The 26,889-nt window shown below is 38.2% G+C and overlaps 1 protein-coding gene across 1 annotated transcript in view; it reads right to left on the bottom strand.

Moving 5' to 3' along the window:
• Positions 1-26,889, bottom strand: part of gabbr2 (gamma-aminobutyric acid (GABA) B receptor, 2) — a 208,568-nt gene that overhangs the window by 9,170 nt on the left and 172,509 nt on the right. The window contains exons 14-18 of the mRNA XM_051871938.1: positions 5,060-5,170; positions 2,248-2,472; positions 1,783-1,965; positions 875-1,004; positions 497-611 (exon numbers count right to left, since the gene is read on the bottom strand). Coding sequence (XP_051727898.1) covers positions 497-611; positions 875-1,004; positions 1,783-1,965; positions 2,248-2,472; positions 5,060-5,170 — 764 coding nt within the window. The remainder of the gene's footprint in view (positions 1-496; positions 612-874; positions 1,005-1,782; positions 1,966-2,247; positions 2,473-5,059; positions 5,171-26,889) is intronic.

Genomic DNA, 26,889 nt, shown 5'->3' with positions numbered 1-26,889 from the left:
CTTTTCTGAGGTATATGTAACATTACGTGACATTGTTTACAAGCTGTTTTACCAACGTCTTTCGGCAGTTGAAACACTGATTGAGTGATTACATGTGATCTGATACAGATTTCTGTAAGTTTTACTGTATCTTTCAGCATCCGTCGGATGTTCATTCATGTTTATTTTGTGCTGTAACTAGTAGTAAAGCGGAAGAGATGATCGGTTCACACGCGCTCCACGCTGCCGCTTCACTTGAACTGAGGTGCTACAGCAATCTGTCGAGCCACAATAAAGAGCGCCAAAACAGTATTTATTGTTAGTATTTTTTAGACTTTGTTTAAACCATGTGGCATGTACAAAAGAGTTTTCTCAGACTCATACTTTTGTCTTAATACTGTCTTTGTCTAACAAATCTTTTGTCATATGTTATGTCTGGAAAGTGTGCTTTTATCTTAATATCAACTTTGGCTATTTTGTTCATGTGTCCAGAAACTTTCTGGGTGTGTGAACTCACTGTTCTGGTGAGTTGATGTCTTCTAGTGGACCTCTGCTTATCCTAGAAGGATCCATGGATCCCCACTGAGCTTGAGGTTTCTGCTCTAAGTGGTTCTTCAGAGATTTCTCTCCATCTGAAAACAAAGGCATGATGTTCAAAATGCTGTCTTTCCATCGGGATGTCAGCTGAAGAACTGAGTCAGAACTTGCACCTTATATGACACTTCAGGTTGACATGTTTGGGGGTGAATAATGTATAACACTCCAATAAATTGTTCTTTTTCTCTAGGTGACAGTAACAGTGGGAAAGTGTGTCACATACTGAAATGAGTCACGACTGACAGCTGTGTGTGATTGACAGGTAAGGAACACAAGGTTTGATATCCATTTCTCCTACCTTTGCCGTCAGTGAAGTTGCGTATGCTCAGGATATTGTTGACATCTTGGTAGTGGTTTTGTTTAATGTACGGAGTCTTTTCTGGAGTGTCCTGGAGTTGCATGGTAACCTCTTCCAGTTCCTTATCCAGCTGTAACACAAATTAAAAAATTCAGGTCCCATTAGTAATGCATTAATAACAATGAACGATATATTTGTTGTAGTATTTATTAATCTTTCATAAAATTAGCTAATAAAAATACAACTGTTAGTTCATGTAAGCTCAAGTCTGTGAAAAAATATTAACATACACAACTTTTGATTTTAATAATGTATTAGTAACTGCTGAAATTAACAATAACAAGAGTAGTAAATGCTTTGAAACTATTTTTCATTATTAGTTCATGTTAACTATTGCAGTTAACAAATTAAACCTTATTGTAAAGTGTTACCAGTAACTTAGTTTATATAATAAATTAATAATTTATCATTTTGAAATAAAAAACTCAAAACATACAGTACTTTCAGTAGCGAAAAAAATTATTGATTTCAGAAACCCAAACGAAACTGCATACTGTTGCTTCCAAAAATATCTATTAGTCTTGATATAATTATTTTTTATTATTTAAATATAATTATTTAGTCTTAATATATATTTATACTTAATCTAATATATATTTTGCATATTAGGCATTTGCTTAATAGACTTTTTGTTTACCTGTATTAGTTATTTTTCTTCACAGCATTTGTTAATATACAATATAGGGGAAAAGATTAATATTATAAAAAAAATATGACCCCTTTAATCTGTGTAGTGGCGTATTAGTAATTGTTAGCATTATCTTAATTACTGTTTAAGTACACTGTCATTCTAGGAATTTTATAATTTTGTCATTTATGATGATTGAAATCAGAGAAACTTCCGTCACCTCTGTAATTCTCATTCGCAGGCGGTGGTTGTCTGTCTGTAGTCCATCCAGACGGGAAGTGTTGGCCTGGTTAACACTGGTTACTGAGGTGGAAGTCTTGGAATCTTCCTTCTTCTGGTTCTGGGTGAACTTTAACCTCCGGTTTTGTGTGGCAGCATCCGGGTTTGTTCGCATTGTGATAAACTAACAAAAGAGAGAGAACAAGGACATACTACTGAGATCTTTTGCCATTGAGTCTGCTCAGGATGTATTTGTTTAGAGGTCGAGTCGAATCTTTGTAGTCTTTCAAATTTCAGTGTTCATTTCCAGGGAGCTCCAGGGGATGCAAAGTAAGCACTGTTCTCAATTATATTCAGGTGAACTTGCTAGGGATTTGCACAAATCAAATGCCAGAATGTGGCTTTCGCTGACCTCTACAATTCTTTCCCCATAGGGCTGGATCAGGCTGTACATTGCAGTACTTACCTTTGGCACAAACACCAGACACAGCGTGATGGTGCTGCAGAAGATGATGACCAGTGCCACGATGCAGAACTGCACATTAGGCTGATCTCGGGTCAGGAAGGACACTGCTGCCCCAATGATACACATGATGCCCACATTATACACACTCATACCGATGTACTTGCTGTCGTTCAGGGCTGGAATGCTCACATTTCTGGTCTCCCAGGCCAAAAAACATCCAAACAACTAGACAAAGAGAAAAGTGCAAGGGATTATTTATTATAGGTATAAGAGCATTGAAATCTTAAGTTTTGCAACAAGATGTTACATGAAAAGATAAGCTAGAATAGGATTATTGGTCATAAGACATTTTGCATAGACAATAATTTTCACCTTCATGACTGTGTGCAGTCCTCAGTTTACAGTGATGAATCATAAAGCCAGTGAGAATGAACTGTGACTGATTTATTTAGCACCCTAATGCCTCTAAAGGCAGCTAACAACACCTGTCCAACTCTCAGGAAGTCAGAGCAGTAATCAAAGCACCTTTGTGTGAGACTAGAGTGAACTCTGAGAAATATGACTCAGCTAACTTAATGACGCACACTCTGAGATTTGATTCTGCACCCACTCGCCTCAAACCTATTCAATCCTAATCCAATCACAGCCCGTCTCACTCTTTTCCTTGTTCACCCTCTTAGTCTCTCTTCCTTCTCTTGTTCTACTGGAACATGTCAGCTGTAAGTGATTTAGCAGCAGGTTTTCAAACATGACAAGAGGAAGGCAGAGGAAGTTTTCTGAAATGTCACATATAAGAGAATGTGAGTGTGATCATGGCATTTTCACTTGTCCACTATTATGTTTGATGACTCTCATTCTAAATGCCTTTCAGCTTCGATTTAACATTGAGACCTTTGCCTTTCCCGCAAATCTACACCTATAGTTTTCACAGAGGAGCAGAGAGACAGGAAGAGATACTCCGTGGTCCACAGCTGAACTTTGACATGGATCGTCTACTGTAGGGCAGGGTAAAAACAGAGGTAATGGCCTGCCAGTCAACCGAACCACCTGGCGCTATTACAGCAGCAAGAACAAGAGGACAAATCATTTCCACAGAGCACAAAGTGAGTCAGAGGGCAGATTTTTATTTGAGGATGTTACCACCATTGACTCAGAGATAACAGTCAGTGCTATGGGCAATTAACGTTTTTGTAAGAAAAATATCCATATTTATAACTTTATAAACTAGAATCACTGGCTTCTGTACATGAGTCGATTCCAGCGGAAGAGAGAACTTTGACCTGATGCATGATGTATTGACGAACACGGAAGAGCAGAGGATAGAGCAAAACAAAACACCAGTCACGAATTAGAAGTCTAAAACGAGAATTTTTTAAAGAGAAATGTCAGAGAAGCTTGAGTTTGTTGCCCAGCCCTATTTGTTTGAACCGCGAGAGGCATCTACTCTCACCTAAGCTTACGCTACGCCTACATCCTACGTCATATGCCGGGACTCGCCTCTCTCGTGAACTCGCAGACGGATGTTACCGGAAGCTAGTGATTATAGTCTATAATGTTATAAATATGCATATTTTTCTTACAAAAACCCATTGCTTCGCTTCAGAAGGCCTTTATTAACCCCCTGGAGCCATGTGGATTACTTTTATGATGGATGGATGTGCTTTTTTGGGCTTCAAAATCTCTGTTACTATTCACTCCCATTATAAAGCTTGGAAGAGCCAGAATACTTTTTAATATAACTCTGTGTTTGACTGAAAAAAGAAAGTCACATACACCTAGAATGGCTTGAGGGTGAGTAAATTGTGGGATAATTTTCATTTTTGGGTGAACTAACCCTTTACAAGTTTACAGCAGTGTTTCTCAACCTTTTTGACTCCATTTTTAAAAAACACAATATTTGAAGGCTCCCCAATATACTTCTGGTACTTCTGCAGTAATGACAAAGCAGCTCATTTTCAAACTTTTTTTTATATATAGAAATTAGGAGTGGAAATATAATATTTTCAGTTTCAGTAACTGAAAGTTCTTTACAGGTAAAAATAAATAAATACAAATAGCCATTTCTACATGATAAAATATTTTAGAGCTTGACATAACTAGAAATTATATTCATTATAAAAAAGACTTTTTAGGATTTTATTCATTTCCACTTTTCCAGGTCTAGAAATCACACTTAAGAATTCTGTGGGAAGACTGTGGGACACTTAAATTAAAATAACAGAAAAAATAACAGAAATGTAATATGTGTTTACATCTTACTGTTTCAGCTTATTTAATGCTTATTTTCAATAATTTTAAGCCTTCCTTAAGCCTAGTTGAGAACCACTAGTTTACAGTAATCTCTGGTTTTAGACTTTGGCTCAGTGTAAACATAAAGACAACATAAAGACTGATAATAAAGCAATACGCCGCTCCAGGGGGTGTGCTGATTTCAACACTGTAAGAGCTGTTCTCGAGACTAACCCACCGTAACCAGGGGTAAAATCATAATAATGCAGACCTCAAGTGGCCTTTTTTCCCATTTTGATTTGTAGCTTTTATAAAGCAGCAGCAGCAATATGATAAAAGACAATATTGTTCCATAATTAATATCCAAGTACTCTAATTTGTGTTTGTTAACACTATTATAATGTCTATTGGTGATGAACATTAGATAACTGTATGCATGGCATTTGTATTTCCTGATATAACAAGAGACTCAGAATCTAGTATTGCAAATGCATTTTCATGAAAGTGGCAGAATATTCAGACTCCGTTGTCTGCGGGAGCAGATGGCGATCATGTTGATGCTCTCTAGAATGTTCTCACTCACCATAAGGAGGCCTTTGTAGGCATAGACAATCCCCAGCCAAATGGTCATGTGCGTGTTCTCGCAGTGCTCCAGGAAGGGCCGGATTGCGATGTCTCGTCCCTGAGGATCCGCCTGTGGAGACGCAGTGAGGAAACCAATGAGTGGAAATAATCCTGGCTTAAAAAACACCTTTGTCACTAACAACAATAACAAAATACTGAGCCCAGGCTTATTTTCCTTGACTTTAAATGCGTTAATATGAAGGTTGATTTGGGGTTAACTTAAAGAATTTATTAAGTACATTTGCATTTAGATTTAGAAAGTAAAACTACAAAATTGCATTTGCATTGAGTACCAATATTGAGGCTGAAGGTATTACAGAAACTGGGATCATTTAATCTCCTCTGGGAGACCAACCTTAATGGACTTTCACAGAGATAGTAACAATAATATAGTCACCTCTACAGGATGTCACTTAAGAGTTAACGATTAACAATAACTCTTTATGGGTCAGGCATTGATCGCTTGATATTGATCGAGATATTTACAGTTCTGATATGCAAGACAGGTCAGGATTGGACAGGACTCGTGGAGGAGGTCTGCGAAAGAGAGATCTCAACTGAGTTCTCAAAGTGCTGGGTCTGAAAGTAGCCAAGCTCTAACCCACTTTCTCCTGCCCCAGTTTGAAAAACCTTAAGCTTGCCATGCAACAACCCGGACACAAAGATAGACAGGGATCCAACCTCCAAAAGCATTCCTAAGTCTTGCCGATTTTTCCCAGTTTAGTCACAGAGCGTAACAACCCTGGCTTTCATCCGCCTCTTGTGTGGCTCTATCTGCGTGATTTGAGTTTAGCATTAAGGAGTTCACAGCTCAGAAGACATCTTCACAAAGTGACGGTGCGAGTAAAGTGGGCCAGCACACACAAGAAGTTCTATTTATAAACCACATATTCCATGATGTGATGAATCCTAGAAGTCAAACTGTCAGACAATTTTTAAACTCAGCGAGAGAACATCAGAGAGGAACTGATGATATAGAGTCTGCGGAAATTGTTGATGTGATAAAGTGCTTCTACAATAGCAATAAAAGAAATAGCAAAAAATAACTAACTTTGACTTAGAAGTAATTTTAACATAATGTAAAAAAAATTGCCCAACTGCAACTTAACCACTAATTTACTGACAATAATATCTTTCCCCACACTGAAAGTAACACAATAATGCTTGTACTTCTCTGTTAAACATTCAAGTGTTCCACCTGACCTTAAAAACCAAGAACTGAAAAGATAAAACTTAAATAAACTGCTTATTTCTAACTGCACAACAACAAGAGCTCTGCTTTCATCATAGCCTGAGCTGTAGTTAGTCGAGCTGTGTGGTGTTGCCGGGCAACAGTCGGTGGGTTGGACTTAAAGAGAGTGCTGGGTGCTCAGTTATTTCTCACTGCATTAGGCATCTAATGTAATTGTTCACTGGAAGCTGAAAGGATGTGTGACTGACAGAGTGTCTGTGGAGAGACGGCGACAAGAGGGATACAGTCAGCTGAGAAGAGAGAATTATATCAGTTTATAGACTGGAATGAACCATATGGACACTGAGAACTGCAAACAGACAGCCGTTAGGTGTGTATTAGTACAGTAGCAGGTTTAGACACAGAAGGGGCACCAAACAGATATGTAACTATAACTCCTGCCTAAGACTTTTCACTTAAAAATGTATTATTAAAGCTTAGCTATCTAATTGACGGTAGATTGCACATGTCAATTATGTAATTATTTAAATAAATTATCAAATTAAATTTAAATACTTTTTTAAAATTGATAGTTTTGGTTCTGAATGTTGAAATATTATTACAACTTAAAATAATTTTCTATTTTTTTCCCCCTGTGGCCATTACTCCAGTCTTCTGTACATGACACCATTTTCACAATACTTTACACGATACCATTTTCAACTAAAAACCGAAAACTTTTTCATGCATTTTGGCCATTCATTTACAGGACAACGGCGTTTTGGGGGCCTGAAAATGCAAACGTTTGAAAACGGGTTTCAAAGTGCAAGTTTTTGAAAATGATACAGTTATTGTCTCTGTGTAACGACAAAAATGCAAATTTGTGAAAACGGTGACGTCATGCGATAGGCGCGTAGTTTTTCTTTACAAAGTGACGTTGCCAACTACTGTCCGGGCATGCATAATACAGTGTTTTTTGTCATTTTCGTAGATCCATGTGAACGGGGATTGTTTTGACAACGTTGTCGACTGTACGCAAAAAATGCAAAAGAAAAACTCAGTTTTTAGTACATCGTTATTTGGTGCTCAATAAATATTTCTTCTTATTATTATTAGTTGAAAATGTAAAGTATTGAAGTGCTTTTTTAAGATTCTTCGGTGAATAGAAAAAAAGTACAGCATTTATTTGAAATAGAAATATTTCATAACATTATAAATATCTTTTTACATCCATTTAATAAGTCAGGTGTAACAGGTCCTATTCGACCCACTCAAAGCGGGATTCGAACCCAGGGTCTCCAACATGGGAGGCGGGCACACTAACAAGCAGGCTAAAGAGGTGAGGCAGGGGTGAAGTTTACTCACACAGCTCTTAATGACGGGGAGAGTGAAAGAAAGAGAGAAAGAGTCAGTGACTTCAGGGTACTTTGCCTCAGTTGTTTCTCCATGAGCATATATTTTATTCCATTGAGAGTTTAGTACAGCATGAATGCGATTTCTATTATCCAGCCTCTTTCTAAGACCTTTGATTTTGAGCTAAGCTCTTGTTTAAGGGAAATGATAGTTATAATACTCATTTGGATGGGTCAGTCACCCTCCTGTCTGTCTGTTTCTCTCTGACATGGCTTCTTGTGACCACAATCTCTTATCTGTAGTAATCCTTTTACATTACATCCTCTGATCTCTTGGCGGCTGCGTGCCATTGCTTAAATGTAGTATGGAGAGGCAGATATTGTTCAATGGAGCTGAGAGTTGTTTAACAAGAAGTTAAGTCAATTATTCAGCCATCTAATCTTAAGGTCAACTCGAGCGATACTTCACTGACCTAATCCCACAGCAAAGCCATAACACACATCAAGGAACACCAAGCACCATGGTTCAAAACCAACACTCTCCAAGCACCAAATACAAGTAAAAATTGGCTCTGGTCAGTAAATAACACAGAGTTACTTTGCCCATGTTTACTAGAACTGCAATATAATACATTATATAAACTAAAAATGATAGGATGACCTCAAATTTCATTCCGAAATTCAAATTGAAGGCATTTATCTATGTGCACTGTAAAAAATTATTTTCCTGATTTATCACATTTTTTAATTTGTCAAATCAACTTACATAATGTAGATGTAGTTCAGATAACATAATATTTTGAATTTTGATTAAACCAGTCACCTTCATTGTATTAGCTCAAATTTTTTATTTCAATGAACTCAAAATTTTAACGCAACCAGGCAACTTACTTTTTTAAGTTAAACCAACAACATATATATTGCCACACTGTAAAAAAGAATTGTTTGAAAAACATGAATTACATGATATTCCAAAATAAGAAAAATGTATGAACTTTCTCTGTTCACTTGCAATTTGCAGGTGTGGCAAAAGTAAATTTTGGACCATGTTTGATTTTTAGCGTTTGCCTGCTTGCTGACTGCTGACTGAGCTGACTTGCTGAACATCTCTGTGTGGCTCCTCCAGGGTTACATCTACCTGCTCCAGTTTGAGGATGAACCTGCAGCTGCACGCTGAGGCTTTGCAGATCTGTCTCCCTCTGGTGTGTGCTTATTTTTGGAGTCCACTGCTCTAAACTCCCCTTCAAATGCAGTGACTTCAAAGTGGCCCTGCTGCAGTCCCTGCGGCTGAGCCTGGGAGCTGCCATCACTGATTCATTACAGGCTAAATGCATCATTAGACCAGGAATCTAACCCCAAACATCACGCGCATTTAAATATGCAAATGAGAACGTGCAGTGACATGTTTCAGATTGCCTTTGTTACTGCAGCCTAAAATGCTTTTTATTGACATCATTCTTTAATCTAATGCTCCAGAATATCTCGGTTTTAATCACAACTCCCATCTGCTCGCTCTCCGCGAGTCTCCGATGCAAATGACTTTCGCTATGTTGCCGTCACGTGACTGCTGTACCGTGCACCCTTCGCTCCTACACAAACACACTCACTTATGAACATGCAGCTAATTTGCGAATAACAACCTTCATAAATGGAGTTCGAGTGCTCGCTGTCAAACGTTATTAGAGCTCACGCATGGGCAAACATTTGAATCTGGCGACTACTGGGATTATACTGAGGTATTAACGCAGATGCGCTCTCAGTATTATGGTCACGGACACACAAACACTCGTGTACACTCACACACTCGCAAACCTAGAAGGCCATAATGCTTCCAGCATGTTTTCTTTTCCGAGGGACAGTCGAGATTTGTGACTCAGGTCGTCTATACATCCTTGTTGAGTCAAGGACACGGAGAGGTCCCACACACGATAAGCCATCAGTCCTGATAACTCATTAGGACTGCTGTTTTTTTCCTCCATGAGGGCAGGCATAGCAAACTGTGAGTGATGGAGGAGGGCTGCTCTCCATCATAGTGCACTCTGCTGCCCCCATGATTACTGAAGCCACAAGCACCTTTCTGTGTCGTGGACATCAGGGCACGGAAAAGAGTAGAGGTTTGTTTGTTTGACTGTCCTCTAACCATGACCAACAATGTTTATAAATACACCACATCTCAAATTCTGCATTGTGTTCACATTCGGTGATGGGAATGATGGTAGTGGAAATCACATTTGAAACATTTTTAGAATGAAATAGCTGACTTCCCATAGTATTGCAAGTAGCATAGCATATTGCAAGTATGGCTTAAAGGGGACCTATAATTATGGAAGCTTGTTTCCGCCATGAAATAAAAAATAAAAAAGGTAATTGCGACTTTTTATCTCACAGTTCTGACTTTTTTTCTCACAATTGCAAGCTTGTGTCTCACAATTCGAATTTTATTCTCAGAATTGCAAGATGTAAACTCACAATTGTGAGTTATAAAGTCAGAATTGCATGATATAAAGTCAGAATTGCGCAATTCAGACTTTATAACTCATAATCGTGAGTAATCAAGACTTTGAAAAAGGGGTATTATATATGGAAACTTGTTTTCGCCACTAAATAAAAAAATTAAAAAGGTAATTACGACTTTTTTTTCTCACAATTGCGAGTTTAAATCTCACAATTCTTACTTTTTTTCTCAGAATTGTGAGATTTAAACTCGCAATTGTGAGAAAAAAAAGTCGTAATTACCTTTTTAATTTTTTTATTTAGTGGCGAAAACAAGTTTCCATATATAATACCCCTTTTTCAAAGTCTTGATTTTGTTATTGGGGTTTACTAGAATTGGTTTTCATGTTGAATGTTCAAAAACACTTTTTTTTTTTTTTTATATATATTTTATTTTATTTCAGCACCTCTCTTCCCAGTCTGTCTGTAACGCTCTGTTTTGTACCGGTCTCTATGAAGCCTCTCCTCCCGTAAAGCGCAATGTGCTCTGATTGGTTGGCTGGACCAGTGTGTTGTGATTGGTCAACTGCTTCGAGCGTGTTTCGGAAATGTTAGACCCTTACCATACCGTGAGTTTCAACACACTACTAATGCACTAATATTTTATTATTTATTTCTTTTGCATATGTCTAGGCGGGAATCATTTAAATGAGGAATATTTTGATGTTTATGTTCCTGGAAGAAAACTTAAAACTACATTCGAGACGTTTCAGGGAGATAAGAAACAGTGCTTACTTATATAGAGAATAACTCCCTTTAGCAACATTACACACTAAAGAAAAATGTTAAAAATGTAAAAAAAAAATTAAAATAGGACCCATTTATTATTACACTTTATGTATGTTAAATGAAGATGTTTTCAAACTTTTTGCAAAATAAAAAGAACATAAAAAGAAAAGAAATCAACTCTGGGACATAAAAGTTCATGTATATAGCTGAAGAAACATCCATATAATTACCAAGAAAAATGTCCTTCCAGTGAAATTTATTTAAGAGCTGTCTGAACCTATTAGTGAAATGGTAAGTTTAAAATGGGCGGCAGTAATCCACTGCATGTGATGTCTGAACTGACCCAGTGCACTTCACATTAAACAAACTGCCAGCACACTTCAAACACTGTCTGATCTAATCCTCACGGTAAAGTCCCACTTGTGGCTCGTTCACTTTATCATTCCTGGGATCATCCGCACCTCATTTTCTCTTGTTCTCGGTTTACCTCACCTCCATTGACTCCATTGAGGTGCACGTCCTGTCCAGGATATTACCCCTTGTGTTAACATTAATTAAACATGATTATAAAGCTCTGAGTGAACGTGATATCTTTTGATGATGTTAATTTCGTACAAGATACCGAATGTTCCCGGTTGTAAAAACAAATTTGTCGATTATTATGTGCACGGCTACTGTCAAGATCTGTTAGGCTGGTCCTGCTGGAGTTGAATTTAATACAGAACTTAGTTTTATGAAAGTTGAGACAAGACTTGTGATTCAAAAAAGCTATACTTCCAGCAGTGAGACAAAACTGTCTCTTTTTTTCTCCTTTTCTGTCTTTGGCAGGCTCAAACGTGCGCACACACATCATATTCCTGTCGTTGCTAGCCGAGAGAGCGGTAATTGAGTCCTTGGAGGCTCAGTTTCTATGAGAGGCCTGTGTTGTGATGTGTACTGGGCTGTATTATGCAGACTATAGAAAGTACAGATGGGCTGCTTAACAGCAGGAGACTTATGCTCTATAGCATTAATGGGTAAGACTGATAAGGTCACTGGTTGATAAATAACATTTCTCAAACACTGTTTTAGTGTAGATGGAACCAACTGAATCAAGTCTCCATGTATTCTGCAAATATTTTAAATGCTTTTGATGGTGTAATACTGAAAGGTGCACACACCATACAAAGTATACATTGAAATATCACTTACAGACACCGTCATTGTTGAGGGGCCCAAAAATTCTGAAAGAAAACATAGGGAGCCTATTGCTTTTGTATAACGAACGCAACTTTAATGCGCATCTGACTGAAAGATAATCAGCGCATCAATGTTGTTGTTAACATTGTGGTTATTTTAGCAGACAGTTTGCTTCATACATTCAGTTTAACAGAATTAACAGCAAGCCAAAGTTTCAACTGAACTACATAAAAGCACAATATTGCTCTGTCTAGCATATTTAATTCAACTGCTCAGGTAATTGCAATGGTATAACCCATTTTAGGGCCGAACACTTTAAAATCAGCTATAGAAATGTTCATATTTACATGTAAATATGAAGATACATATTCATGAAGATACATTAAGACCTCCGTAATTCACACCCTGATAGCACGCAAAATATTTCTGCCTGTTATCACTCGTGATTGTCAGCACCTGCAACAAATTAAAGTTGTAATGCACCATTACTTTTAGCTAATAAAAGAAAAATACAGCAATGTTCTCATGCTATTTTTTTTTTGGGCATTCAATAGCAAATATATTCATCAAAGTTTGATGAATATATTTGCTATTGAATGCCCAAAAAAAATAGCATGAGAACATTGCTGTATTTTTCTTCAACACACAGCCCGCCTCATATTGCTTTTAATCATGAAAACAGACCAACGCTATCTTTGCCTAAATTGTGATTGGGTGGGCATCTGCTTGCTCTATTAAACATTTTCACTCCATCCACGCCTCACAATTACCATGTTAACACCTGTCATAACATGAGCAGACTATGTGATGCTTCCTTGTTGTCTTCAGGGTCAGGTCACCTGACAGGCCCTCAAGCAGGGAAACTCTGCTAAGTGTGATCATGTGACCGCCTCTTTCTTCCACTTGTCTGTTCTCCTAGGCAACCGTAAATCTGTGAGCTGCATGACAACTTTGAAGAGTGTTATAATGAAGATATGTAGTGTTTCTTAGGATCTCAACAACATGCTGCTAGAGCAAGAACACAGTAAATGACAACAAACCTAAATGGACAGACGGATGGACGGACAGACAGAAATATAGATAGACAGATAGATAGATAGAAAGCAGACTGATATACTTTAAGCGAAATGAAAAACAAACTGGTGTTTCGAACAAATGGTATTTCAAAAAAATCAGGCCAAAACATTTGGGGAGTTCAAAACAGCTTGCCAAAGCAAACTTTACAGCTGGTAAGCACCTTCAAACTACCATTGGTCCATGGCGATGACATAATAGGTAGGCGTGCTCTGGGGCTCCGCTTTCTTGTACATGGAACTCTTCTCCAGTTCATTTCTTCTGTTTAGACCGTCGAGGTCAGGCATGAGTAAAACATGAACACATTGGAGAGTTTTTAGAGTTTTTTTAATACTGTAAGCTGCTTGCTTTAAAGCAATCTATTGTATAAAATGCTATATAAATAAACATGGTGCAGCTTGTGTAAAGATCCACATCGCTATGACCAGATGTTTTCTTAACTACCCCTAGGCGAAGAATGAAAAAGGACTTTGCCTTGAATATATCGGGGCATTAAGAATGATTTCAGACAGAATAAAACCACCCATAATAGGAAAATCCATCAGTGCTTACTGTAAATTACACAAGCTGTCAACGCTCCTTAACACAGTCAAACAACAGCAATGCTGTTTGCTCACTGCTCTAATCCATTAGAGCCGGGAGTACGATTTTTCAGTGCTCGCTTTTATTTTAAATAAATAATAAAATAATATTGCTTATTACATTAATGCATATTATTTCAATAAATAATGCATATTATATATTATGTTAGACAAAACATGTTACATATTGAAACATATTGATGGACGTCAGGGAGTGGCACATTTCCAACGTGATCTCATGAGAATATGTGTATTTTTACGTAAAATGTGGTTCTAGCACACGTATTTACTTACGTTTTCATACACACTAAAATGTACATTAATAACGTATTTACCGCATTATTTACCGTTTATTTGCCTTGAGACACAAAAGGTGTTTTCTCCTATGCACCGACTAACAATACAACCATAAAATACACCAAAACACAGCATAATTAACAAAACACATTCATTTTTTTCATTTGCTGTAATCCAGATTTTTGGAATCCATATGTCTGCGAGGAACAGATCCAAATTAAGGACTTTATCCAGCGATCTTCATCTCCGCTTTCAAAGGTGACAGTAAATGTCAAATCCCATGCTCGTTATGAATTTGAATAAAAAAAAAAACGCACTCTCAAGAAGCGTTACAGCATGGTTTACAGCAGTGATATCCAATGCTCAGTGGTGCTCACCTGCTTCATCACAGATTGTGTTTCAGTTGATGTACATTTGAAATAGGGAAATGCGCACATTCACAAAGAGAAGCCGGATTAATATTTTCATTGATTAATAAATTAATAATAACTATGGTTATGGGTACACTGTAAACCCTCAAAATACTTAATTAGTTTGAGTAGGACAAACTTAATTTTAACAAATTAGTTCAGTTAAATTAACTGTTATTAGTATTTAGAGCTTTCTTTTTCTTTTGAGTTCACAGCACTGACATATTTCAAGTAAACTGAACTGTTATATTTTTTTGAGTTGTATGAACTCATTTCGTTTAATTTAGATGAACTTAAGTTTAACTGAAACTGAGCTGGGATTTCTATTTCCAAGCATGCTTTGCCCATGGCACTCGAAAGGAAGAGTAAATGCTAAAATTAAGTGTTATATAATTTTTTTGTGCAAGATTAATGGTAAGGGAGATTTAGTAGTAATTAATGTTTTGTTATGCTAATTTAGAAGAGTTTGTGTTAATGTGGGTTTTTGGAGAGTTACCATCATGGTGACAAGTGGTGCATGTGGCTTGGTTTGAGAGCAGGTAAGTTACATATTTTAAGTTGTTGTACTCATTCAGTAAGTGCTGTACCATGCTATTGCTAACATGTTAGAAAATTAGCAAGTTGGCATTTTCTGAGTTTTCTTATTAGAGTTTACAGTGAAGTAAATAACTCATTTGATTTGCAAGAATTCAAAATAAAAAAGTTAATTAACTAAATCTTTCATGTTAAAGTTAGCCAACTCAGTACTTTAAGTTAAGTACTACAAACTCAAAACTTAATAGTTCTGCTTACTTAAAATTGGAAACATCATAACTCAAAAAAATTGATGTAACTGATTACCTCAAATTTTTTGAGTTAGCCCAACTTATTTGGGTTTACAGTGTATGTTCAGTAGAAGGAGTAGGATTAGTGGCTCAAAATACCCTTTTAATGCTATACTGTTACTAATATTGTCATTTTCCTAAACATTTCTGTATACAATTATAATATTCTGTATTAAATAAGTATGTTTTGGGTTTGGGGGTAGGGTTAAGGGATCTTACATTTATTAATAAAATGGAAAAAATAAAATTATACAGATATCTTTATGATATGGAAGATTCGTAAATATTTGTCTTTGAAAGTTACGTATTAATACCTATGTTTTAACAATGAGACCAGGCTGACGTTTCTGGAAGGCTGGATTATGTGCAAATGAAATTCACTGGCTTCAGGACTATTGATGCACTGCCACACCAAACTGCTCTTTTCTGCCTACTGCACATTGTCAGGATGTGGACAACTCTTGGTTTTTGTTCCCTAGCTCGCTTCAGTGCCAAATTGGATTACTGTGATTGTAGGTGGCCATTCAAGCCAAATACTTTGCACTGACTTCAGAGAGACTCAAAGATAAAAAATAAAAGAGGATACACGCTTGGCTTCTGCCCTGCTGCATTTGGAAGCATGTTCAAATAGGAGCAGCCCATTCACATTTCTCTGAGCGGCAGCCATGCTCCCCTCCCATCGGCCCACTTTATACCAGCCGAGAGGCCAACAATCTGTCTCTTTAACTAAAAGGAACAGGGAAAGGGAACTGCTTTTGGAAGGACTGGTTCTTTTGCCTTCTGATGAATCGAGTAAATCTCAGAGTAAGAAGACAAAAATGTGATGTTGCAGAACATCATGAAGAGGAACAGACTGTGTTTTTGCAGTTAACGCATTGTGAACATCTCAACCTATCAAAAAAGAACATTTAGATGCTCGAGTTTTAAATGAATCTACTCAGCGTGTGTGCACAAGAAAGAGAACGAGAGACAGAGAGAAAAATAGAGACAAAGAGAGATCTTAGCCTGACAAATGACTTAATGATTAATAGTATGGAACTCTATTAATTTGTTTCCATGGTTACAAACGAGCAGCTCAGTTCCAAGTCTGTTGGAATGTTCTGCTCAACAGTGATAACGGGTCTCTCCTAACTTCACTTCTTATGATACATCAAACTGCACAGCCAGCCAATGAAATAATCCCGCAGTCACGCTCCGCACATGCAATTATGCATATGACGGGATGTCTTCTCGTTTTATACTCGTTTCTTTCACTCACACTCTATTTGCATTCACGTTAGTCACGCTGCTGACAGTACCACATGACTTAAGATCTGTGTACGTACTGAATGTGTATGCACGCACACATGTACCTGTCAGTTTTTTTGCAGGTGTGAAAGAGTGTGCATTGGCGTATTTTTGTGTGTGTGTGCGTTGTGCAGGGGGCACTGATGTTCGCCTGACTCTCTGCTGGACGCTCTCCAGGCTGTTGGCTGGCAGGGTGTCAGGGGGTGCAGTCGAAAATGAAGGAGGGGGGCTCGGCTCCATCCGGCTGCCAGGCAGGCTGTCTTACTGTCAGATGGTCAGAGCTGGTTTGTTATCGGGTCTCAGCTGCTCAGACTGAAAACAGTGTCAGTCGGCAGGCCGGTGCCACAGGCCCGTGCCGCAGGCGGTCATCAGCCATCAGGGGCGCTAGAGAGGTTGAGTTTGAAAGCATTTACATACTGAGAAAATGTTCCAGCAATGGAGCCACATGTCTGTCCCAACACGGCTCTTCTGACAGGAAGCTCCTGTATCATATTTGATGTTGCTAAAAAAACTGTTGTACACAATCTATTTCACACCTTTTGTCATCTGATTGATAGTTTATACTTTATGTTAAAGGCCTTTTAGTAGGGGTGTGACAGTTAGCTCACAAGACGAGACACGAAATTGAGTTCACAAGAACGAGATGAGATTTTTACAGTTTTTTCCTCAATGACGAAATACATGATACAAAATACAAAAATAGTCTGCAGGTGCATTTGAAATGTTTTAATTAATCATCTTATAATGAATGTCATTTCAGTTCTACTTTCTGAGTATGATGATCAAGCACTGTAAAAGGTTTTGATACAAACAAACTCAACTGACTGGCTTCTCTCCTGTATGATTTCACATGAGTCTCTTAAGTTTTTTTTTCTTCTTTTTTTTTTTTTTTTTATATAGCGCTTTACAATGTACTACTGTACACCCAAAGCACTTTACAATCATATCAGGGGTCTCTCCTCAACCACCACCAGTGTGCAGCATCCACTTGGATGATGCGACGGCAGCCACAGTACAACAGCGCCAATGGGGTATTGAAATCACATTTGAACGCACTCTCGCGTTTTACTTTCACTTTCGATTTTGCGATTGTGCGTACTCTGTGAATAGGCAGCGGCGGTGCTGAATGCATTCTACAAGATAAGTTTTGTCAGATGCTTATGCTCTGTTTTGCGACGAATCCTCCGCCATGGTCTTGTCAGTCATCTCGTCACTTACTCTCGTCAAACTACCGAGCTTTGATCATAAAACTGCGTACTGAAATATCATCTTACTAAAACATTATTGGGAGATATGGTGACAACTAATATTTATATGCATTTTAAGTAATCTGCTTTACTGCTAAATCTCATTAATATATATTACAAACTATCAGGATTTTTGCTCAGTTTGGGCCTCTGAATCAACTTGAGATGTCCACCCCCTCAAGAAAAAACACAAATGCAAACTTTTAGGTATTCTGTCTTAAGGTTCAAAACTATTTCATTTTTTATTTATTTATTTTTATTTTTTTAAAGTCAAGCTTTACAGGGTTAAAACTAGGGAGAAAGTCTAAGACCACTAGTGAAAATGCTTCGATTTTCATATTTTATTAATATTTTTGTATTACAAAATATATTATCATCTTACTAATTTGATTGAAAAGAGGAATCGCAATTAAGTTAAAAATTCATAGTATTTGCTGCATTCCCTTTTTACTTTGATTTTTTGCTTTATTTTTTCAGTTAAATATTTATTTATTTATTTAAAATTCCTTCTAATAAACTTAGCTTATTTTCAGGTTTAAATAAAAGAAAATTCCAGATTTTTTGCATGAACTATTAAATATTTTTTACTCCGTAATTTTCATTCTCTTTTCATTCTTTAATTTCAAATTCCCTACAAATAAATTTTTTTCCCAGTTTTAATCTCAGATTTACAATGTGGTCTCAGACTTTCAGACCCCACTGTATTTCACTCCTACAGCATTGCATAAATTATCTAACAATTTCTCTCAAAGATGAATCTAAAAAAAAATCAGCTCATTTGGAGTCATGCAGTAATGACGGACCACCTGCAGCCCGTCACATCGATCCAATCCCTCAGATCGGGCTGCAGCACCTGCCTCTCATATCGGCCAAATGACACATTTCATTCTCACGGAGACTCGAGTCTTATGAGAGTAATGAAGAGCTGTTTGTGGCTGAGTTATCTGGCTCGGGAGGTCTGTGCGGTGCCAGCGCTATCGACCCACGCTTCAAATCAGACTCTCTTTCACACACAGAACCATTTTGGGGGTGTGAGATTCAACACACGGCTTCATATTAGGACTGGAGAGAAACAGAAAGAGAGAGAGAGTGCATCTTGTGTAAGGAGTTTGTTCTGTATGATCATTTTCAGGGCCAAGAGAACACAAATATAGCTTGTTGTTCACATAAAAGACGATGTCGGAAAACAAGCCCATTAAATAGGTTGATCAAAAAGTTGTGATCCTGGCGCCAGTCAGGATGATTAAAAATACATGTGTTCTCCAAGCTAATTCATCATGAAATCTTAACGAGAGCAGACGTCACACACAGAGTACCATCAGCAAAGGAGGAAAACTCTGAACCTTACCCATAATGCACCCTGTCACCAAAAAAATGTATATATTTTTTAAAGATTTCTTTCATTGTGCTGCCAAATCTTTAATAGCTTTGTGTTCCAAACCTGTATGACTTTCTTTCTTCTGCATAAAAAAAGAAGAAATTTTGAAAAATGTCCATACAATGACAAGCAATGGGGTCCGAAAGAACACAAGAAATCAATTTTGAAATGGCATGTGAAACAAATTTGAAACGGCATGTGGTTGAGTATATGATAGATTTTTATTTTTGGGTAAACTGTGCCTTTGCATAAGGTACTGTCTGACATAAATGACATTGATGTTGCACAGTTTGCCTTGGCTTTTACAAGATCGCACTGGGGTCATATTTTACAATCTGACAAGCAACAAAGATAAAAGGCTGGAAAACTTGCACCGTGTGCACCGAGCAGCACCATCAGATCTGGATCCCAAAAGGAACGAAACCCACTGCGGAGTATAAATTCATTACAGCTGGTCTGATTGCAGGCCAAGTCTGTCGAGATCTCAGAGCTGATGAGAGCGGGAGGAGGAACGGGCAGACAATCTGTGTGATTACATAAGAGAGCAGACTGATAAAGAGAAAAGACACTCTTTAACAGTGAACCTGTACGATTCTAGTCTATGTATTATATGATTTCAATCATTATTGCAAAACCATCATTGCGACCAAATTCAAATCGTCCATTCAACCAGTCTGTAGATAAGGATGGGCCATATCGAGATGGCAGTGCGGAACAAATTACAGTCAGAATCAATACTTGTCAAGCTCTGATGTGATCATTACAGTGTGCGGGTGTTGTGGGACCGTTATATTTATCCTGCTCCTAATAACATGGCTGTTATTAGAAAAAAAATCCAAAACTGACCATATACAAAAATACAATTTGATCTGCTCTAATGTGTGGTTCTCTACAGCACATCCTTGCTTCCTTGAATCTTGTACTCTATGGGTACGTTTACATGACAACGATGTACTAAAAACGAAAAAGTTGTTTCTTCACTTTTTATGCATACAGACGACAACATTGTCAAAATGATCTCTGTTCAAACGGATCCACGAAAAAACGACGCTGTATTCTCCATGCCAGGCCAGGAGTTGCCAATGTCACTTTGTAAAGAAACACTACGTGCCTATAGACTGAACACGTAATACGCATGCGTATCATCGTTCTCATAAATTTACGATTTTGTTGTTTACATATCGGTATTGTTTTAAAAAACTTGCACTTTGAAACCCGTTTTCAAAAGTTTGCTTTTTCAGGCCCCTAAAACGCATAAAAAGTTTTTTGTTTTTTGAAAATGGTGTAGTGTAAACACCCCCTATGTCCAAACTGTGTTCCCCCTAAAAGGGGCAAAGTTACAGTACCACATGCAACATCACTGCTCATCCACACCAGCAGAGGGCGAGACTCAAACACTTCACAATTAAAACATACAGCTGTTCATTACCATATAAATAAGATAAGCAGTAAAACTGGTCTCTATCCACTTTATTTTGCAATGCGGAAATCAGCTATATTCTGTGAATGTGCGAAACTTCCGATTCATTAGAATAACAAAATGCAGTAAATGGTAAAACTATTTACGCTACAAACCAGTGTTTATAATTACGACAATACATTAAAATAATATGGTAAGAAATACCAGTTTTGTACAGCTAAAAATAAGTGGAAGTAGAAGAACACCGGAAGCCAGACACATTCAATTTACAAATGTTAAAAATAAGGTGGATAAGTCAGTTTTCAATTTTAAGACAGGTCCTTATACTTTTCAATAGCAATTCAATGGCAGTAACAAGTATAGTTTTTTTTTTTTCTCTTCATTTTATAGAGCTAATTTTATCCTTTGAATTAATTAAGATTTAAACAAGTATACATACTAGTGCATAAATGTCTCTGATATGCCAAAAAACATTCTACGGAGCCCCTAAAGGGACGTGGTGGTGGAAAAAATTTGGGATGGGAAGCCATTTTTTTTTTTCAAATCTTTTGCGTTCCCTCGCAAAGATATTATCGTTCCCTTTGCTGTGAGCTCAGATAAACACTTCCTCTTTAATGTCCCGCTGGCTGGCAGTAGTTTCAGTTAGTTCCATATGTTAATAATGCACACAAATAATGCGCAGTTCATAGAGTTTGAACTTGTTGGACTCAAACTGCTCTCCTACTGGTAATAGGTGCTACAACACTTAGTTTGGCAAGTAACACATAAAGTCCTTCTTTACACAAATGATGTTGGTACACAGCTTACATACAGTACTTACAACAGCTTTTGCATGAGAATTGCTTACTGAATATGATGGCATTACAATTTATTTAATATTTTTACTAATAACAGTGAAGTTGTTGATTTTGTTTCATAATAAATAATCATAAAAGTTATGCATTTTTTATTAAACTAAGTGTTCCAGTACAACCAGTAGGAGAGCAGTGATGTATGAACTGAATTTGGTGACAGTACAGTGTGTTACAGTGAAGTTATTGAGTATTTTTCATAATATAAAATGAGCAAAAGGGTTTTAGGTTTTGCACTTTTCAGACGGTCCCTACAGACTAGTCTCTCCGCCGCCTGCTCTTGACTTAAGCACTGACTGCATTTCTTTATATTTGAGTCCAACAAGTTCAAACTCTATGAACCGCGCATTATTTGTGTGCATTATTAACGTATGGAACTAACTCAAACACTACTGCCAGCTAGCGGGACATTAAAGAGGAAGTGTTTGTCCGAGCTCACAGCAAGGGAACGATAATAACTTTGCGAGGGAATGTAAATATCTTTGCGTGGGAACGCAAAAGTTTTGTGAGGGAACGCAAATATCTTTGCGAGGGAACACAAAAGTTTTGCGAGGGAACGCAAAGTTTCTCGGGGAAATGCAAAAGATTTAAAAAAAAAAATTTCCTCCCATCCCAATTTTTTTCCACCAACACGTCCCTTTAGGGGCTCTGTAGGATTCTGCTTTCTGAGCTGGTAATTTCCACCTTGAGGAAGACCTCAACAAGTGTCCACTGCTTTCTTTTTGGTTGTTAAGCAACATATCCACTTTATTTGAACGTAAGAACGGTGTTTTTAATTTATGTGAATGTGCAAGGCTTCTGGTGTCAGATGATTGCTGTTACTGTATTTTAGCAGTCCATTATGCTGATTGATGTTGCAAACTCGTATTTATCATTTTATTTTCATTTATTATCATAATCATATACACACTGGTCTGTAGATAAAATAGTTTTACTATTTAATGCACTTCGTTATTCTAGTTATTTACCTACGGCTAATAAACAGAAAATCTCGCACATTCACAGGAAATAGCATGTAAAACAATCAATGAATCAAAAAGAAAAGACAAATAATTTGTAAATGAACAAATGTAAGCTAGTGTCTCATAAAAAGCGTATTGCTTAGGTTAAAATATGTTATTATATGGTACATTACAAAATATATAATCTGCATACTAACTTGATTGAAAATAGGAATGGAAATGAACCAAAATTCACAATTTGGTGCATCCCTTTTTGCTTTATTTATTTAAATATCTATTTATTCAAGTTCCTTCTAAATAAACAGTTCCTTTCAGGTTTAAATAAAAGAAAATGCATGAACTATTAAATATTTTATACTCTATAATTATTCTTACTTCCACATTGAAATTTTTTAGAAAGGCCATGTGAATCAAAACGAAAATATAAATAATTCATAAATAGAAAATTATATATACGTAACAAATGTAAAGGACCATCTCATAAAAAGCCAGTTGCCTGGGTTACAATATGTTATTAATAGGTGTTTGCTTCAGAGGCCCTTTGAAGCCCTTTGATGTGGCCTTGTTCTGGCCCGGTGGAGCTGTGCATGTGAAGGGCATCAGGGGCCACAGACCTCTCTGATGTCTCCTTTGCCCTGCCACCTTGCTTAACACAAACATCTCTACCAACACAAAATGAATTATGAAAGAAAACAAAGAAAGACTAATCACAATTCAGCACCTAAACAAGTCATAATAATAGTTTCAAACACCAGCTAAAACACCTCTGACATCATGCAAAACCATTAAAACACTGTCTTTCTTTGTTGCTCTGAAATATTTACAGAGATAAAATCTTAATTACAGATTTGGGAGATGAGCAGAGACAAACACATTCACACACACACACACACAGGCTCCTGATTGGCCCGTCCCATCGCAGCAGTCTGTTGTGGCATGCAGGTTAATGAATGTGCAGATGGCGGTCAGGAGGGGGGCTGCGTTTGCAGTCGGCGCCGCCTCCCTCCGCTCCATCTCCCCTCTCTTCTCATTCTTCACATCTCTCCTTCTCCTTTAACATCTCATTTACCTACTTTATTCCCACCACGTGCAGCTTTGCAGCTCACTCGGAGATCACCTGCTGCGTACCGCCGTTTCGCGTGCAAGTGTGTGAGCATCCCGTGAGCAGAAAGCACACTTGATTTCACAGCTTTCCTAACAAGGGATTCGGCAGGGCAATCACAATAGCGTTATTACTGCCTCCTCACGCAGCAGAGAGCTGTAACTGGGGACAAAGGCGGGGTTAAATATGTTCGGTGGGCACCTGCGGCGTGGATCGCGGAAGCATGAAATCTTAGGCTAAACATGTCCTGAAGGACAGAGGCTCCGTGCGGGACAGGCCAGGAGGGTGGGGTGAGGAGCGGTGATTAGTAAGGCAGCCGTGCATGAGTGTGTTGAGGAGAACACGGGGGAGAGAGCAGACTTGTGTACGGACTCCCACGGCCTGCTGCACTAAGTGACTGGTGTAGGGTTTAATAGTGCCATATGGTTTACATCTCCGCTCACACCATGTCTTTCCTCCAGTGCTTGTGTGCGTATTGATCCTGAAGGCTCTTTCCTTCCCCTCCTCCTCGCTCTCGCTCTCAAATCTCTCGGTTTCCGGACCGCAGAGAGGATGGAGGCCTCCGCGGCAGACTGATGGTGATAAGAGCAGGAAGCTGGGCACTCTGGGCAGAGACAGTAGACGACGTTCCCACCACACTGAGATTTCCATCTGTGATGTGCATTGAGTTCCCTGCAATGCCTCTAGATTGTTTGTAGGGGGTAAACAGGATGATCACATGCAGCGATTGCTTTAAAACTACATGGGTAGCACAGTTGCATTTGAAAATATTTAAGTAAAATCCCACAAACAAGTGCTACAAGTGCTATTGTGAATGTTCCACCAATGAAACGATGAGGTACTTGAGATAGAGTGTTTGAAAATAAAAACACAGCTTGTATTCAGTATACACAGATTGCTGTGATGTTCTGGATGGTTGCTGGGGTGTTGCTTACTCGCCCCAAGTCTCTATGACAGGGCTTTTCAACTATGGACGGCCACTATCCTGCAGTTTAGTTCCATCTCCAAACAGACCTGAACAAGCTAGTCAAGGTTTCCAGGATCACTAATGTCTGAAATCTCCCCCTATACCCTTAAATAGGGCACTATTTGAGGGTACAGCCATTTGTAGTGGTGTCCGAAACCATAGTGGATGTGATTGAGTGCACTCATTCAATCCCATAATGCAATAACGAGTGTACAACAGATGTATGCTTAATGGCTAGAGAATACCCATGATGCACTGTGAGGGTAGCACGAAATGAATTGATTATTAAACAACAAGCACACTACTTCCGGCGCACTCATTTTCATTTACTCCCTCAAGTGAACTATATTAGTCGACAAATGTAGGGAATAGTGAATGAGGGTATAGGGAGCGATTTCGGACACAGCCTAGAAAGTTAAAAGCAGGTGATTTTGATAAGGGTTAGATTCTGCAGGACAATGACCCTAAAGGACCAGAGTTAAAGAACCCTGCTCTCTAATGTTCTAGATATGGCTCATTTCCCTCCATTAATCTACAGGATACTTTTTTCCATGTGTGATGTGCATTGAGTCCCCTCAAATATTGCTGGATTGTTTTTTGTGAGTTAAAGGACTAGTTCACTTTCAAATGAAAATTAGTCCAAGATTTACTCACCCCCAAGCCATCCTAGGTGTATATGACTTTCTTCTTTCTGATGAACACAATCGGAGATATATTAATAAATATCCTGATGCATCCGAGCTTTATAATGGCAGTGAACGGGACCAACGAGTATGAGCTGAAAAAAGTGCATCCATCCACATCATAAACATAATCCACATGGCTCCGGGGGGTTAATAAAGACCTTCTGAAGTGAAGTGATGCCTTTGTGTAAAAAAATATCCATATTTAACAAGTTATGAAGTAAAATATCTAGCTTCTGCCAGAACGGCTTCTGTATTCAAGTTACGAAGAAATTATAAACTGTCATTGCGTCAGATACACTTTTTCCGTAAGTTGAATAGGGAAGGCGTAGGACGTAGCGTAAGCTTTTTGAACTGCAAGAGTTTTATCCTTTCTTCGTACGTTGAATATGGAAGGCGGTCTGGCGGAAGCTAGATATTTTACTTCATAACTTGTTAAATATGGATATTTTTTTTACACAAAGGCATTGATTCTCTTCAGAAGGCCTTTATTAACCCCCTGGAGCCGCATAGAGTACACATTTATTATGGATGGATGTGGATGGATGCACTTTCTTCAGCTAATACTCATTGGTCCCATTCACTGCCATTATTAAGCTCGGATACATCAGGATATTTATTAATATATCTCAGATTGTGTTCATCAGAAAAAAGAAAGTCATATACACCTAGGATGGCTTGAGGGTGAGTAAATCATGGGCTAATTTTCATTTGAAAGTGAACTAATCCTTTAAACAGGCTGATCGCATGCAGGGATTGCTTTAAGACTGCACGGGTAGTGCAGTTTCACTTAAACATGTATATTGTGTGATACATTGTGTGGAATTATTTACTCTAAGTAAAATTCCACAAACAAGAGTGACTTACAGTGTTTGAAAATAAAAACTCTTGCTCAGAGATACAGATGCTGTAACATTTAGCTTGGAGTTCAAAATCTTGTCTTTTGCCTACTGGCATTTGAAAATACTGCAGTTCTGAGCCTGGTCAATAATTTTCAATAAGACCAGTTTAGTAGCAGTTTGCGAAGCGGCTTTTGGGAGCAACTACATTTTTAACTGATAAGCAACATCTGTGCTTCTCCACTCTGGATAAGCACCAGCCGTCACTGCACACATCTGAGTCTTAAGGCCTCTTAAATGTAATGCCGTGTAATGAACTGGGGGGCACAAAGAAACACACGTTCCCCTCACAGCTGCTGATAGATTATGAGTGTGTTTGAGCAGCAAATTTTCATTTTCTGTTTCTTGGACTGGGGACTGTACAATTAAACTAAATTTTTGCATTTTCTTTAGAAAATGTAAGTGTGCAATACCCGCCACCACAATGCTAGGCTGTTCTGGAAGATTGCTAGGGCATTTCTACGCAGATACCAGGGTGTTCAGAATGGTTGCTAGGGTGTTCTCTAGGGGAGGGGTCTCCAAACTCAGGGCCACTGTCCTGCAGAGTTTAACTCCAACTTGCCTCAACATACCTGCCTAGAAGTTTCTAGTATGGCTAATTAGACCTTGATGAGCTGGTTCAGGTGTGTTTAGGTGATTGCTTCCTAGCCCCAAGTCTCTATTGCTGCGTCCCAATTCTGCATCCTTCGAAGGGCGCATTTGAAGGCTGATTGCATCACCGCGGCAAGACAAAGGCTGTCCCAATTCGAAGGCTCCTTCAAATGCGGCCTCCAAATGCAACCCTAGTTTCCTGTGAAATGAAGGATACAACAGATTGATCCTTCGCGGCCTTGCCTACCCCAGGATTTTTTGGAGAGAAATTGCAGAATTACATTTTTAAACC

This window comes from Ctenopharyngodon idella, chromosome 19 (assembly GCF_019924925.1).
Source record: "Ctenopharyngodon idella isolate HZGC_01 chromosome 19, HZGC01, whole genome shotgun sequence".
Classification (NCBI taxonomy): Eukaryota; Metazoa; Chordata; class Actinopteri; order Cypriniformes; family Xenocyprididae; genus Ctenopharyngodon; species Ctenopharyngodon idella.
This window is presented reverse-complemented; position numbering and strand designations above follow the sequence as displayed.